The sequence below is a fragment of the Chiloscyllium plagiosum genome, chromosome 1, assembly GCF_004010195.1.
Source record: "Chiloscyllium plagiosum isolate BGI_BamShark_2017 chromosome 1, ASM401019v2, whole genome shotgun sequence".
Classification (NCBI taxonomy): domain Eukaryota; kingdom Metazoa; phylum Chordata; class Chondrichthyes; order Orectolobiformes; family Hemiscylliidae; genus Chiloscyllium; species Chiloscyllium plagiosum.
In genome coordinates this window covers 89,333,971-89,352,095 of record NC_057710.1, presented here as the reverse complement: position 1 = coordinate 89,352,095, position 18,125 = coordinate 89,333,971, and the positions used below count along the sequence as shown (strand labels likewise).

The 18,125-nt window shown below is 41.3% G+C and overlaps 1 protein-coding gene across 14 annotated transcripts in view; it reads right to left on the bottom strand.

The window, feature by feature from the left end:
* fryl (furry homolog, like) overlaps positions 1–18,125 on the bottom strand; it is a 474,538-nt gene that overhangs the window by 143,306 nt on the left and 313,107 nt on the right. For all 14 annotated transcript variants that reach the window (XM_043691269.1, XM_043691279.1, XM_043691242.1 and 11 more), the window contains 4 exons: positions 15,667–15,766; positions 9,007–9,175; positions 6,711–6,970; positions 5,693–5,833 (listed from right to left, as the gene is read on the bottom strand). In XM_043691269.1, the coding sequence (XP_043547204.1) occupies positions 5,693–5,833; positions 6,711–6,970; positions 9,007–9,175; positions 15,667–15,766 (670 nt within the window). The remainder of the gene's footprint in view (positions 1–5,692; positions 5,834–6,710; positions 6,971–9,006; positions 9,176–15,666; positions 15,767–18,125) is intronic.

Here is an 18,125-nt window from a genome sequence, read left to right as displayed (position 1 = left end):
CAATGGGCTGAGAAGTGGCAGATGGAGTTTAATTCAGATAAATGCGAGGTGCTGCATTTTGGGAAAGGAAATCTTAGCAGGACTTATACACTTAATGGTAAGGTCCTAGGTAGTGTTGCTGAACAAAGAGACCTTGGAGTGCAGGTTCATAGCTCGTTGAAGGTTGAGTCACAGGTAGATAGGATATTGAAGGCAGCATTTGGTATGCTTTCCTATTGGTCAGAGTATTGAGAACAGGAGTTCGGAGGTCATGTTGCAGCTGTACAGGACATTGGTTAGACCACTGCTGGAATATTGCGTGCAATTTGGTCTCCTTCCTATCGGAAAGATGTTGTGAAACTTGAAAGGGTTCAGAAAAGATTTACAAGGATGTTGCCAGGGGTTGGAGGATTTGAGCTACAGGGAGAGGCTGAACAGGCTGGGGCTGTTTTCCCTGGAGTGTCGGAGGCTGAAGGGTGACCTTCTAGAGGTTTACAAAATTATGAGAGGCATGGATAGGATAAATAGACAAAGTCTTTTCCCAGGGGTCGGGGAGTCCAGAACTTCAGGGCATAGGTTTAGGGTGAGAGGGGAAAGATATAAAAGAGACCTAAGGGGCAACTTTTTCACGCAGAGGGTGGTACGTGTATGGAATGAGCTGCCAGAGCATGTGGTGGAGGCTGGTACAATTGCAACATTTAAGAGGCATCTGGATGGATATATGAATAGGAAGGGTTTGGAGGGATATGGGCCGGGTGCTGGCAGGTGGGACTAGATTGGGTTGGGATATCTGGTCGGCATGGATGGATTGGACCGAACGGTCTGTTTCCATGCTGTACATCTCTCTGACTCTAAATCAAAGCGACATCGAAGTAGTCAATATCTTGTGCGTGATGCACTAAACTTCAAAAAGACAAACATGATAATGGAAGTTGATCTTCAAAAAAGGACAAGGTGTTGGACCTAAAGGGCTCCTTCTATTACCAACAATTCTTAATATATTTCTACCAGAATTACCAGCAGACGTTATGTCTGTTGTGATGAAACCAATAAATGAAAACCAGAGTTAAAAATGCACAAGGAAATAAATCACTGGCCAGATTTCCCACTAGCCAGTTCTTATTCTAGCGTAGAGGCAGGTTGCACAGCGAAACTTCCCAGGACATTTCAATTCTTCTATGTCTGGTGCTGTCAAAAAGACATTATCTAAATTTTTTACCTAAGTTCACTCACGGGTTGAGGGTATCGCTGGCTGGGCTCGAATTTATTGCCCACCCCAAATTGGAAACTATGGAGGGTTCTGATGAAATTAAGTAAAAAACTTAGTTGAAAAGTTAGCAAAACTGCAGCAGACGGATGTCAATATAAGTGTGAGGTTATTCATTTTGGACTGAAAAAGGATAAATCTGGGTACTTTTTAGATGGCATAAAGTTAAATATGGTGGATGCCCAAAACGACTTGGGGGTTCAGATGCGTGGATTTTTGAAGTGGCACAAACAGGCCGGAAAATAATCTAGGCAACTAATGGAATGCTGCCCTTTACATCTAGAGGACGAGAGTTAACGTAGAATAGTACAGGAAGATAGTGAGGACTGCAGATGCTGGAGAGTCAGTGTCAAAAAGGTTGGCACTGGAAAAGCACAGCAGATCAGGCAGCATTCAGACTGCAGATGCTGGAGAGTCAGTCATTCAGACTGCCTGACCTGCTGTGCTTTTCCAGGGCCAACCTATTTGACACAATAGTACTGCAGAGGAATGGGCCCATCAGCACACAATGTTGTGCCGAACATTATGCCAAATTAAACTAACCCCTTTTGCCTGCCCTTGGTCCATATCGCTCCATTTCCTTCTTTAAATGCCTCTATTATATCTGCCTCCACCACCAACCATGTTCCAGATTCCTACCATTCTCTGTGTTTAAAAAAAACTTGTCCCTCATATCCTCACTGAACTTTTCCTCTCTCACCTTAAATGCATGCCCCCTAGTATTACATATTTCAACTATGGGAAAAGGATTTTTACTATCAACACTATCTGTGCAACTCATCATTTTATAGACTTCTATCAAGTCTCCAATCAGCTTCCACTGCTCCTGAGTTTTTCTAGCCTCTCTTAATAGCTAAATACCCTCTAATCCAGGCAGCACCTTGGAAAACTTGTTCAGCACCCTCTGCAAAGCCTTCACATCCTTCCTGTAATGTGCTGACCAGAACTGAATGCAATACTCTAAATGTGGCCTAACCAAAGTCTTATAAAGCTGCACAGTTCAAGGCCGCAGAAGTTATGCTGCAGCTATACAGAAACCCAGCTAAATCTCACTTGGGAGTACTGCAAGGAGATCTGGGCATCACTCTAGCAAAGGTACACTGCCTTGGAGGGAGTACTATGTAGGTTTACAAGAATAATACCTGGAACTCAGGGATTATGATTTGAGGACAAATTATCGAATATAGCAGGTTAAGTGGCAATCCAATCGAAGTCTTCAAGATATTAACAGGAAAAGACAGGATAGATAACCATTTCCACTGGTTGGAGATTCTAGATCTAGGGGGTACAATCTAAACACTAGAGCTAGACATTCAGGAACAATATTAGGAAACATCTCTACAAAGAGTAGTAGAGGTTTGGAAGTCTCTTCCACAACAACAGCTGGTGCTAAGTCAATTGTTAATTATAAATTTGAGTTAAGACAAATTTTTGTTAAGCAAAAAATATCAAGTGATATGGGCCAAAGGAAGATATATGGAGGTAGACTACAAATCTGCCACAAATGATGGAACAATTGAGGGGCCGAATGGCATACTTCCGTTCCTATTAAATATAAAGTCAACTCCCAACTAACTATTAAACTGACCCATACTTCGCATACACATTCCAACCACACCACCCCAAGATCACTCCTGACCCAAACCATCTTCCACCACGCCACCGGACCCAATTTCTCCCAACTCTGACCTCGCCCAAACAGTACATCGCTTACTTTGCCACATTGCACACAACCCCACTTCACTTGGCACCAACCCCCCTATTCATTTGGCATTCTACCCACATGTCATCCTATCCCTCGCTAACTGCTACCTGACCCAGCTGGCTATCTGCCCAGCAGCCTAACATCCTGCTTAGCTGATGCATTTATGGTTTGACAGCAGCCATCAACGTGGCTGAGAGGACCTTTAATTTCAGAATATGGCTGACTACTGTCAAAAGGGGCTTTGGTTTGCCTTCATCTGACAATCTGCACTACAAAATAACTGTTAGAATGGAATAATGGTGCTGTATTTCTGAAAGAGGCCTGAGTGAAATCTTCTCTGAGGAAAGTGGAGCTTCCTTCTTTTATAAAAAAGATCAACTGTAGTAGCAATCTGCATGAGCTTTCCACTCCTCAGAAAACCTGGCTCTCTATTCCCCTAAACTATAACAATGATGTACATTCTCTACTAATATTTCCAGCCTTCTATTTCTCATTTTCCCTTTCATAGAGTCATAGAGATATATAGCATGGAAACAGACCCTTTGTTGCAACTTGTCCATGCCGACCAGATATCCCAACCCAATCTAGTCCCACCTGCCAGTACCTGGCCCATGTCCCTCCAAAGCCTTCCTGTTCATATACCCATCCAAATGCCTTTTAAATGTTGCAATCGTACCAGCCTCCACCACTTCCTCTGGTAGCTCATTCCAAGCATGTACTACCCTCTGCATGAAAAAGTTGCCCCTTAGGTCTCTTTTATATCTTTCCCCCTCACCTTAAACCTATGCTCTATAGTTCTGGATTCCCCCACCTCAGGGCAGAGACTTGGTCTATTTATCCTATCCATTCACTACATGATTTTATAAACCTCTATAAGGTCACCACTCAGCCTCCGACGCTCCAGGTAAAACAACCCCAGCCTGTTCAGCCTCTCCCTGTAGCTCAAATCCATCAACCCTGACAACATCCTTGTAAATCTTTTCTGAACCCTTTCAAGTTGCACAATATCCTTCTGATAGGAAGGAGACCAGAATTACATGCAATTTTCCAAAAGTGGCCTTACCAATGTCCTGTACAGCTGCAACATGACTCCCAACTCCTGTACTCAATACTCTAACCAATAAAGGAAGTCATACCAAGCGCTTTTTCACTGTTTTATCTACCTGCGACTCCACTTTCAAGGAGCTATGAACCTGTACTCCAAGATCTCTTTGCTCAGCATTTTTAAGGATGTATGAACCTGCATTCCAAAATCCCTTTGCTCAGCAACACTCCCCAGGACCTTACCATTAAGTGTATAAGTCCTGCTAAGATTTGCTTTCCCAAAATGCAGCACCTCATATTTATCTAGATTAAACTCCATCTGCAATTTCTCAGTCCATTGGACCATCTGATCGAGATCCCGTTGTAATCTGAGGTAACCTCCTTTGCTGTCCACTGCACCTCCAATTTTGGTATCATCTGCAAACTTACTAACTATACTTATTATGCTCACATCCAAATCATTTATATAAATGATGAAAAGTAGTGGACCCAGCACTGATCCTTATGGCACTCCACTGGTCACAGGCCTCCAGTCTGAAAAACCCTCCACCACCACCCTCTTGTCTTCTACCTTTGAGCCAGTTCTGTATCCAAACGGCTAGTTCTCCCTGTATTCCATGCGATCTAACCTTGCTAACCAGTCTCCCATGGGGAACCTTGTCGGATATCCATACAGATCACATCCACCGCTTTCCTCTCTTTGTTACTTCTTCAAAAACCTCAATCAAGTTTGTGAGACATGATTTCTCACTCAAAGCCATGCAGACTATCCCTAATCAGTCCTTGCCTTTCCAAATAAATTTACATCCTCTCCCTCAGGATTCCCTCCAACAACTTGCCCACCACCGACGTCAGGCTCACTGGTCTATAGTTCCCTGGCTTGTCCTTACCACCCTTCTTAAACAGTGACATCACATTAGCCAACTTCCAGTCTTCTGGCACCTCACCTGTGACTATCGATGATAAAAATGTGTCAGCAAGAGGCCAGCAATCATTTCCCTAGCATCCCACAGAGTTCTAGGGTACACTTGATCAGGTCCTGGGGATTTACCCACTTCTATGTGTTTCAAGACATCCAGCACTTCCTCCTCTGCAATATGGACATTTTTCAAGATGTCACCATCTATTTCCCTATATTCTATACCTTCCATGTCCTTTAACACAGTAAACACTTATGTAAAATAATTGTGTATTTAGTATTTCCCCCATCTCTTGCGGTTCCACACAAAGGCTGTCTTGCTGATCTTTGAGGGGCCCTATTCTCTCCCTAGTTACCCTTTTGTCCTTAATGTGTTTATTAATGGGTTCTCTTTAACCCTATTTGCCAAAGCTATCTCATGTTCTCTTTTTGCCCTCCTGATGTCCCTTTTAATTATACTCCTACTTCCTTTATACTTTTCTAAGGATTCATTTGATTCATCTTGTCTATACCTGACATATGCTTCCTTCTTTTTCTTGACCAAACCCTCAATTTCCTTGGTCTTCCAGCATTCCCTACAGCTACCAGCCTTTCCAGTTTCATGCAGACACAAAACTGAAATAGTTTTAAACTCTGTTTTAGCCTGTGGGGAAAAACGTAAAGCAGCATTTATTGTTAATCAGAGTCTAACTATATATTTTCAAGTCAGCAAATCAATTACTTTCTATTTATATCTTCAGGAGTACATAATATGTAAAAGTATATAATATTTACTTACATATGGCAGGAGACTAGGGTCACTTGTCACACCACACATACTGATAAGGAAATGCAGAATTATTTTTAGGTTTTTGGGCCAGCTGTCTGCTAGTGTTGTCCATACGTTTTCTATCTCCGACCATGCTAACTCATCACCATACTGCACAGGGAAAAAAAAACAAATTTCAAGCAGCTTAATGACTCAAATTTCTCAACATCTCATTATCTTGAATATTAACTTTGGAAAGATTACCTTCTTTGATTCTGGGAATGAAATGCATTTTCTTTCTTACTCTCAAAACTAGGATTCATTAAAAAGTTTGTATCACAGTGTCAGTTTTTCTTATATCTCAAGAAAATTGCAATGTCAAAAGCCTTCCAGTAATAGAAACATTTCTCATTTCAAATTATGGCCTTTAATTTCAGTTAACAACATGCATTAAAATATTATTTCATGCAAAATCTCTACTGTAGTTTTTAGCATATTTTAATATTTTTACAATTTAAAAAAACTCAAATTCAGCCAGACCTATCCCCTAATATCCACTCTCCAGACTAGACTGGCAGTTCTAGGTTGACTTCAATGTATTAAAACTTTAAGTGCTTTTCCTCTGCGGGACACCTCAGCAAGTGGAATATTTTAAGGGAGTATGAACCACTGTACAATATGCTGATTGCAGGATATCCCCATTGCTGTGTTGAAGATCATGTCCCACTTTTATTGATACATAACTGGCCTGAAATGTTAACTGTTCTGTTCTCTACAGATACCCCCTGAATTGGTGAATATTTCAAGTTTTCCTGTTAATTCAGCTTTGTATTTAACTTTCATACGAAATGGAACTCAGTGATGAAAATTCAAAACTCAGTTTGCAACGTTAGTGAAAACTAGGAATTTTAAAAAAGAAATGCAGTAAGACTTTGAGAGTACATTTATCTGCTTACAAACTGATTTCCTAATGTGCCATGAAACATTTTTCATGATAACTGCAGATTTGCTTTGGAGTGAGATCAGATTTGTATGAGAGAACACTTACTTTTGCTGTCATATACATCAGGTTATTTAGCACCATGATAGTAGCCTGTGGAGAACCCCAACCTTCCCCCCTCAGCCAACGTCTGCTGTTTGTCATCATCTCCCTGTCCTTCATATATACTTCATCAGATTCATCCACAGTCTTTGAAGATGACAAGGGTTTGAAATCTACCAATTCAATATTATTCATCCAGGGCAGAAGGTAGTGCAGCATCACTTGCCGACCAGCAGGGTGAGCTGTTTGGATTCTGTGACTTACTTCTGTAAAGGTTAAAAATGCAATATTACAACATACAGCTACAGGGTCCAGAGGTTTCTCTTTGGCTGAAAATTATTTTATAAGGCCTTTTAGAAACAAGTCCAACATTACATTAAAAGGAAAAAAAAATACAAGGTGCAGGTTTAAGCATCTGTTTCTGGAGAGACAGTCCAATATGACTTTACTTCAGAACTAAAAGGGGTTAGAAAATGGTGGTTTTGAAACTTTGACAGAGGTATAGGAGTCGTCAGTGGAAGAGATTGTACTGTGGCCCAGTGCAAAGGACAAAAGTATTGTTTGTTGGGGTGAAAGAAAAAAAGATGTAAAATGGATGTAAATTCACAGGTGAAAATGGATCCTCTTGGCTAAGAGCAAAGCAAACAAGGCAGGCCTGTGTTTTGTTTTCTGGTGCGGGAAGAGACAGAAGGATGCAAACAAAAATGGAGAAGAGATGTCTTGGGACAGGCTGTGAAGTTGTGCAATTCAACATAGTCTCTGGGAGCACGTACAGCTTTTCAACTGTTTCTGTCCTGGCCTGCTGCAATGTTCCAACAAAGCACAACGCTACTCAGGGAACACCAAATTTTCCTCTTGGGTGTTTTACATATTGAATTCCATAACTTCAGAGAGCTTGACCGCACCCTTCATTTTCCTTATGTTCTTCTCAAGTGCACTCCAAAATGGGCTTGTCCTTTTTTTTTAAAAAGAAACTGTCAGCTGAGAGGATCTGCTTCCAGCCTTCCACGTTTTAATTTCTATATCTAATTTATCTCTCTTTCACCCTAATTAGTAACCCCTTTGACTTTTGTATTAGCCTCCACATGATCTACTCCTATGGCTCCTTATCCATCTCTGTCCAAAGTTTCAAAACCACCTATTTTCCAACCTCTTTCAACCTCTGAAGTCAAATCGGACTCGAAACATTAACTGTTTCTTTCTCCACAGATGCTCTCCAGACCTGCCGAATTTCTCCAACATTTTCTGTTTGTTTTAGATTTCCAGAATCCACAGTAATTTGCTTTTGCTACATTTAAAGAGATTGAGTGCAAATAAAATCATACAACAAAGAATTAGAAAGTATGATCAGAAAAGAAATTAAGTCACACTTTTTCTGAACAAATAGTACAATAGGTCATAACTTCAAAATCAATCATGTTATCTTCATTATCCAGCACTAGCAAAGCAATTGCTTGGTCAGAAGAACAGACGAAAAAGTGGACTGTAGGTGCTGGAGATCAGAGTCAAAATTAGAGTGGTGCTGGAAAAGCACAGGAGGTCAGGCAGCATCTGAGGAGCAGGAAAATCGACGTTTTGGGCAAAAGCCTGACGAAGTGCTTTTGCCCGAAAAGCCGATTTTCCTGCTCCTCGGATTCTGCCTGACCTGCTGTGCTTTCCCAGCACCAATCTGATCAGAACAGTCAAAGCACACTACAGCTGAAATGCACAGAAAACTGTACTTAACAGGAAAGAAAACTAAGTACAGTTATAAATCCTTATTTACTATACAAATCCATCAAGTAACATGCTTCCCTGGGTCACACTGCCATCAGGTCATTCTGGAGTCTGAAACCATTGAGACTCCAATTAGTGCCATTGTAAAACAGACTTTATCAGAGACGTACACCAATTCTTGCAAAGTTAATTAAGAGTAATATCCAAGTCCAAATCAGACTTTGGAGTTCACTTTGTATTTGGTCTCTCCATGATTATCTATGAACATTTAATGATCCAGTTTTTTGCCATATTACATAGAAAATCAAAATAAGGAAAACAACTCACAACCCAATGAACTCAAACTATTGTTGATGGCTTCTAAGTAAATTGAAGGCCTAATGAAAATAATACAGGTCTTCAACTTTTTAAAAAAAGTTGTTTTCAAATACTGTATACAACAAAAGGAAAATGAACGACATTATCTTTCAAATGCAACATAAATCATAAAAGGTTTTCTCAGACATACATTATCACATAAATTTGAATGCTTATGTCTACAGAAAATACAACAAAAAGTATCACCCATGAAAATAATGAAATATACCTGAGAAGATTGGGATTGTAAGTTCTGGGTAAGTTCTTGCCAATTCCTCTGACAATTGATAGTAGGAAACAGAATAAAGATGTGGCAGTGGAGAAGGGTGATTTAATATTCCATCAGTTCGCTGCACTTCCAGCTTGTGCGCATAACGAAATAGCTTGGGCTCCAAGATCTGCAATAAGTAAAACCAACAAACAAAATCTTTCAAGCAGGGAATTTCAAACAGGAGGTTTAAGGTGCCAATGGAGGATTTATCCCAAATGCTTACTGCAAGTACAGGTCACTCTACTATACATGTTTTGTTAACACAAATTCGCTGTAACACAATTGATAAATTGGGAACACCATTACATTGCCAACAATACTTTCATAAAACAAATGCTACAAGATAGAACATAGAACACAGAACAGGCCCTTTAGTCCACAATGTTGTGCTGAGATTTAATCCTAATGTAAAATATAGTAACAATCTACGCACCCCTCAAATCACTGCTATCCATGTGCATGTCCAGAAGTTGCTTAAATGTCCCCAATGACTCTGCTTCCACCACCACTGCTGGTAACGCATTCCATGCATTCACAACTGTGTGTGTAAATAACCTACCTCTGACATCTCCTTTTTCCCTTCCTCCTAATATCTTCCAACTATGACTCCTCATACAAGTCAATCCTGCCCTGGGGAAAAGTCTCTGGCTATTGACTCTATCTATTCCTCTCATTATTTTGTACACCTCGATCAGGTCTCCTCTCTTCCTCCTGCTCTCCAGAGAGAAAAGTCTGAGCCTATTCAAACTTTCTTCATAATGCAAGCCCTCCAGTCCAGGCAGCATCCTGGTAAACCTTCTTTGCACCCTCTCCAAAGCTTTTGTATCTTTCCTATGGTAGGGTGACTGGAACTGGACACAATATTCCAAGTGTGGCCTCACCAGGGACTTATAGAGCTGCAGCAAAACCTTACGGCTCTTAAACTCTATCCCCCTGTTCATGAAAGCCAAAAAACCATATGCTTTCTTAACAACCCTATCCACTTGGGTGACAACTTTGAAGGATCTATGTACTTGCACACCCAGATCCCTCTGTTCCTCCACACTGCCAAGAATCCTGTCTTTAATCCCATATTCAGCATTCGAGTTCGACCTTCCAAAATGCATCACTTCGCATTTATCCAGGTTGAACTCCATCTGTCATTTCTCACCCCAGCTCTGCATTCTGTCTATGTCACGCTGCAGCGGCCCTCTATACTATCGACGACACCTCCAAACTTTGTGTCACCTGCAAATTTACTAACCCACCCCTCAACCTCCTCATCCAAGTAATTTATAAAAACTACACAGAGCAGAGGCCCAAGTACAGAGCCCTGCGAGACCCACTCAACATTGTCCTCCAGGCAGAATACAACCACTCTGTGCCTTCTGTCAGCCAGCCAATTCTGAATCTAGATAGCCACATCTCCCTGTATCCCATACTTCCTGACTTTATGAATGAACTTACCATGAGGAACCCTATCAAATGCCTTGCTGAAATCCATTCACACCACATCCAATGCTCAACCGTCGTCGACCTGTCTTGACACCTCCTCAAAGAACTCAATACGATTTGTGAGACATGACCTGCCCCTCATAAAGTCATGCTGACTGCCTTTAATCACACTACGCTTTGCCAAATAGTCATAAAAAAATGTCACTGCAATCTTCAAGGTTATCATTTCTAACAAGTGCAAGTACAAAACTTATTGCAATTATCAAGCTTATTTTATGATGATTTAGTCAATGCCACCATTTGCTTTTAGTGTCAATATCAATTAATGTTTTTCCAAACTATCTTAAATGTTCTCTTTTTCCCCCTGTTCACAACTCATTTATAACATTTTTATGAAGCTGAAGAAAATTCCTAACTAGTGTGTTGACATTACAGGAGCTTCATAAAGTATGCTGAGTGAAGAGACAATTGATAATTCATTTTTTTAAAATGCAGCAATGAAATTTCAGTTTAGATACTGTTCTGGATTTTGTGAAGGCATTTGAAGACAAGCCATCAATGCCTTGTCATTGTCACTTCGAAACTGACTGCAATTTCAGAAATTAAACCATAGGCAGATGAATACAAAAATCCTGACATTACAGTCTGTTATTCACTGACCCAAAAGAATCATACAGTGCCCATCAAATCTGAACTAACAAAACACTACTCGAAATCTACACTAGTCCCACTTTATAACACTTAGCCCATAGCCTGGACTGTTACAACATTTCAAGAGCTCATTCAAGTACTTTTAAAGGTCATGAAGTTTCCAACCTTAACTGTCCTATTCAGCAGTGTATTCCAGATTCCCACGATCCTCTGGGGGAAAATGTTTCGCTTCAAATCTTCTTTAAATCTCCCACCTTCCAAATTAAAATTATGCCCTTTGTTATTGAACCTTCAGCTAAGGAAACAGCTGCTTTCTGTCCACCTTGTCCATGCTCTTTCAATCTTACAGACCTCTATGAGGTCTCCTTACTGCCTTCACTGCTCCAGAGAAAACACCCTGAATTTATCCAGCCATCCTTCATTGCTCAACTGCTATATGACATGGAACAGCCTAGTCAGTCTCCTCTACATCTATTGTAGTCCAGTCAGATCCTTCTGATTGTGCAGTGACTGTAACTGCACACAGCACTCCAGCTGGATCCTAACCATAGTTTTGCACTGCTCTATAATCAATGCCATGGTTGATAAAACCAACTGTCCTGTGTAGTTTCCCAACTATTCTATTAACCTGCCCGCTGCCTTCAGGAATCTGTGAAAATGTATATCAAAAAGATGCCATAAATTGAGTATTTCTTTGTCTTGTACATCTTTCAAAGTGTATCATCTCACCCTTATTAGAGTTAAATTCCATCTTCCCGGCGTTTCACAATATATGTCAATGATTTTAGATGAGGGAACTAAATGCAATATCTCTAAATATGAAGACGGCACAAAGCTGGATGGAAGGGTGGGCTGTGAGGAGGATGCAGAAATGCGACAATGCGACTTGGACAGGTTGAGTGAGTGAGCAAATGCATGGAAGATGCAATATAATGTGGATAGATGGGAGATCATCCATTTTGGTGTTGTGGTTCTGTTCGCCGAGCTGGGAATTTGTGTTGCAGACGTTTCATCCCCTGTCTAGGTGACATCCTCAGTGCTTGGGAGCCTCCTGTGAAGCGCTTCTGTGATCTTTCCTCCGGCATTTATAGTGGTTTGTCTCTGCGGCAGAGACAAACCATTATAAATGCCGGAGGAATAGACAGGGGACGAAACGTCTGCAACACAAATTCCCAGCTCGGCGAACAGAACCACAACGAGCACCCGAGCTACAAATCTTCTCACAAACTTTATTAATTTTGGTAGCAAAATTAGAAAGGCAGATCATTGTTTGAATGGTTGTAAATTAACAGTGGAGAATCTTCAATGAGGTCTGGGTGTCCTCATGCACTAGTCGATGAAAGTAAGCATGCAGCTTCAGTAGGCAGTAAAGGCCAACTGTATGTTGGCATTCATGAAGACAGGAACAAAGATCTCTCGTTATGATTATAGAGACATTGGTGAGACCATGTCCAGAGGATTATGTTTCTGCCTCCTTTACTTTAGAGGAAGTGAAGCAAAGGTTTACCTCAGAGAGCAGAATTGACCTGAGGAGAGGATGAAGGCCTAAAACTGGAGTTTGGAAGAATGAGGGGTGATTAGATTAGATTAGATTAGATTAGATTACATTACAGCGTGGAAACAGGCCCTTCGGCCCAACAAGTCCACACCGACCCGCCGAAGCGAAACCCACCCATACCCCTACATTTACCCCTTACCTAACACTACAGGCAACTTAGCATGGCCAATTCACCTGACCCTGCACATCTTTGGACTGTGGGAGGAAACCGGAGCACCCGGAGGAAACCCACGCAGACACGGGGAGAACGTGCAAACTCCACACAGTCAGTCGCCTGAGGCGGGAATTGAACCCGGGTCTCTGGCGCTGTGAGGCAGCAGTGCTAACCACTGTGCATACCACTTTACATATATAAAAGTCTATAAAAGTATAAAAAAACCTGAACAGATTAGCTGCAGTAAATATGTTCCCAATGACCATAAGCAGGGGGTCACCATTTAAGGTTAAGGAGTAAACCTTTTAGGATTGAGATGAGGAGGAACTTCTTCACCCAGAGAGTGGTGAGCCTATGGATTTCACTGCCACAGAAAGTGATTGAGGCCAAAACATTGATATAGTTTCAAGGAGGAGGCAGATATAGCTTATGTGGTTAAAGGGATCAAGGGATCAAGGGATATTGAGGGAGAGAAAGAAAAGGTGAGCGAGATAAGGGTATGGAGTGAATGATCCGGGTTCAAATGGCCTATTCCTGCTCCTTTCTTCAACGTCTAGATGTATGTTTATATCCGGCTGTAACCTAAGTCTTTTTCCTCACATCAACCACCTACACAACTGTGTCAAATAACCACCTACACAACTTCTCCCTTTCACATGCCAACAGCCCCCCCTACATGCCCCCTGCCCCATCCCTCCCCGCCCACACCTAGATTATTTACATATATATTATGAACTATAAGGGACCAGCACCGATCCTTGTGGTATAGCACTGGACACTGGCCTCCATCAATACAAATAGCTTACCACCACCACTCACTGTCCACAACCATTAAGGCGATTTTGGGTCCACCTTGCCAAATTATGCTGGACCTCATTTCCTTTTATCATCTTTATAAATGTCCCATGTAGAACCTCCTCAAAGGCTTTACTGAAATGCATATTAACCACATCAACTCCACTACTCTTATCTCCACAGCTGGTCACCTTTAAAAATACAATTAATTTGCTAGATATGGACTTCCTCTGACAAAGCCAACAGACTATCCTTGATCAAACCTTGCCTCTCCAAAGGGAGACTAACTCTCTCCTTCAGAATTTTCTCCAATAGTTTCCCAACCACTGATGACAGATTCACTGGTCTGTAATTCCCTGGTTCATCCCTACCAACCTGCTTGATAATATAGCTAGCCTTAATGGTTTCATGAGAGCCACTCAGCTCCTGGCCTCATTACAGTCTTGGATCAAACATGGATAAAAGAGCTGAATTGCAGATATGAGGTGAGAGTGACAGCCCTTGACATTCAAGATCAAATTCAAGTGAAGTGGCATCAAGGATGCCTAGCAAAACTGGAATCAATGGGAATCATACCTGGCACACAGGGTATGCCCTCGGCTCAACAGCTTCACCTGCTTCATTAACGACTTTCCCTCCATCATAAGGTAGATGTTTGCTGATAATTACAAATTGTTCAGCACCGTTCGCTCAGATACTCCTCAGATGCTGAAGCAGTCCACATTCAAATGCAAGATCTGGACAATATTCAGGTTTGGGCTGACAAGTGGCAACTAACATTTACACCAGGCTATTATCATCTCACATAAGAGACAATCTATCCATCACCCCTTGACATTCAATGGTATTTCCATCACTAAATCCCCCACTATCAACATCCTGGGGGCTATCATTGACTAGGAACTCAACTGGACTCACCACATAAACACAGTGGCTACAAGAGCAGGTCACAGGCTGGACATACTGCAGTGAGTAACTCACCTCCTGACTCTCCAGAGCCTGTCCCACCATCTACAAGGTACAAGTCAGGAGTGTGATGGAATTCTCCCCACTTGTCTGATTGAGTGCAGTCCCAACAACACTCAAGAAGCTTGACACCATCCAGGACAAAGCAGCCCACTTGACTGGCACTACATGCACAAGCATTCACTTGCTCTGCCACAAACGCTCAGTACTAGCAGTGTACATTATCCACAAGATGCACTGCAGAAATTCATCCAAGATTTTTAAACAACACCTTCCAAACCCAGGGCCACTTCCATTTAGAAGGACAAGGGCAGGGATCCCCATCACCTGCAAGTTCCCCTCCAAGCCAGTCATCATCCTGACTTGGAAATGCATCTGTGTTTCTTCAGTAACACTGGTCAAAACCCTGGAACTCCTTGCCCAATTGCAATATTGGTACAGCTACACCAAATGGACTGTTGTGGCTCAGGAAAGTCACTCTTTAACATCTTCTCAAGGGTAAATAGGGAGGGGCAATAAATTTCATATCTCAGGAATGAATGAAACAAAACTTTTGCCAAGATAAAACTCAACTTCCCAGTAGTTTCCCAACCCTTCAATGGGGTACCTAAAAACTAGCATTCTCTCCTTTCTTGAGGGCAGCTTGTAGAACAAGTTAGGGCCATTACTATCTCCTGAGCTGCTGGATCAACAGAGCTGCAAGATAATCAGTTTGGCCCACAGCTAGCCTGGGTGTCCCCAAGTGTCATGCTACAAGGCTGACCCCAGCGTGGTATTGCTGTGGGCCACCCGTCAATGAAGTAACTAACACTTTTTGCTTTCTTTATTGCGTGGGGAAAAGAGAGGAGAATAATTCAACCTCCTGTAAAGTTTGTCTCCTTCAGTTGGGAGTAGAATAATTATAACTTTCTATTTCTCCTGTTAAAATATTTTGATTTACAATTAAGTGATTTTCTGCTAGTGTTTAATGGAAAATAAAAGTACATGAAACATTATACAAGGCATTCAAATATTCAATTGGTCAAAACATCACTGCTGTCATTTCAAATCATTCACAAACCTGTAGCAATTGCATGGCAATCTCATAGATATCTCTTGATGAATCGGCTGCTTTGAAAAGTATCAGGTTCAGAAGAGTTACAGTGTCAAACTGGTAATCCCTGTGAGAAAGTTTCAGAAGAAAATATATTATTAATAAAATTACAGTGATAAACTTTTATTTAGTCTTGATTAAAATGCAGGGAGTTGCCAGGTTGTGAACAGGTTCCGTTTGGAGTCTGTTCACAAGTCATTTTGCGCAACGTAGGATAGTATAAAATGGCCAGAAGTATGAGCAAGTGTTGAATCTTTGACATTAATACATTGTGCATGAATGCGCATACGTAAGTACATGTGTTCTTAAATCGGATGTTCATAGATCAGGAACTCCCTGTACAGAACTCAAAAAAAAAACCAAATCAAACAGTTTGAAATTAAGAAATACTGTGGCAATGTGTTCACACGCTATATGTACACATTAATTACAGGAGATTAACTTCTGGAGCAACTAAAGATATTAGCTAACATTAGAACTCCTCAGAAGGTTTAATATTTCACGAGTAAACATTTGAGAATTTTGTGAAATTGAGCTTCAGTTAACTGAAAATCACAGGGGTGAACTCAATTCAATAACTCAGCACAACCCAATGGAATTTTAAAGAAAATTTAAATATCCAACAAACTTGACCCATCAAGCCAATTCCGTAAGATCAAGGGTGAGCTAACTCTTCCACATTCATGCCTACTCCTTTCACCTTTTGTTCATCAAGAATCAATCTACCTCCACCATGAAACAAACATTCAAAGACTGCTTCCACCATCTTTCCACCAAGAGAGTTCCAAAGACTCCTGACCGCTGAGAAATAAAAATTCTCATCTCTGCTTCAAATAGCTGAGAAATTATTCTTAAACGGCACAATGGGCTCAGTGGTTAGCACTGCTGCCTCACAGCAGCAGGGATCCTGGTGCAATTCTAGCCTTACAGAGTGTCTGCATGGAATTTACACATTCTCCTCGTGTCTGCGTGGGTTTCCCGCTCAGTGCTCCCACAGTCCAAAGATGTGCAGGTTAGGTGGATTGGCCATGGCAATTTAGCCCATACAGTGCAGAGATGTGCAGGCTAGATGGGATAGCCACATAAATGTGGAGAAAGTTAAAAATCACACAACAGCAGGTTATAGTCCAACAGGTTTATTTGCAAGTACTAGCTTTCGGATCACTGCTCCTTCATCCGGTAGCTGTGGAGCAGGATCATAAGCATAGAATGTATATAAAAAGATCACAGTGTCATGCAACTGCAAAGCTATATTGAACAAACCTAGATTGCTGTTAAGTATTTCATCTTTTAGAATGGGTTGCAGGTTTCAGTTCATTGATAGGTAAATCCCAGAACTACACTCCCCACACTCACACCCATACACCCTCTCACAGGCTTATACTCCATCACACACACACACACACACACACAGGTCTATGGGTGAATTTGCATTTGCAGAACCTTATTTGCAGATACATTCTAATTTACTCAAAAACCACACAATCTGCACGCAGTTACTCCATGCAACATTTTATAAATTCCTACTTTGGAAATAGAACCAGTCTGACTCAAGATTGGGATACAGACAGACTCTAACGTCACACCTTTGATGCACTGTCTGAGCTGAGATGGCACTTTTTTTTAATACAACCTTAAGTTACCTTGAGAATGTGATTTAATAGTAGTTCTGGGATTTAGATATTAATGAACTAAACCGGCAAGACATTCTAAAAGACAAGAGACATAACAGCAGTCTAGGTTTGTTCAATATATCGTTTCAGTTGCATGACACTGTAATCATTTGCTATAAATTTTGTGTCTTATGATCCTGCTCCACAGCTATCTGAAGTAGTAGCAGGGTTCTGAAAGCTAGTACTTACAAATAAACCTGTTGGACTATAATCTGGGGTTGTGCGATTTTTAACTTTGTTCACCCCAGTCCATCACTGGCACCTTCACATCATATGGGATTATGGGGACAGAGTAGTGTTTGGCTCTGGAAACAGGATGCTCTTCCGAGGGCCAGTGGTCTCTTTACCAGGATATTATTCATTCTTTATGATTCTAAACCATGATCCTTAATTCTAGATTCTCCCACAAAAAGACATCTTTCCCACATCTACCCTGTCAAGACCCCCTCTTAAATATCTTACTCTTCCAAACTTCATTGATACAAGGCTAGCCTGTCCAAACATTCCTCAGATTCAAAAACACCAGCAACAGTTCTCCTTCAAGATCCTCCGCTCCATGCTTGCAGCAATGCTCCGACACCTAACCTCTCTATAGTCAGCCCTGCCTCAGCTGAGGGCCACAGTCTCTCAGAATTGCAAAGGACCCACTCTGTACTACATCCTCAGGAGAATTCATACTCTCAAATAGTATTTCAACTCCATCTCAAACATCAAAAACTGTAAGTACAACAAACTTTTATCTCCCCACCTCCA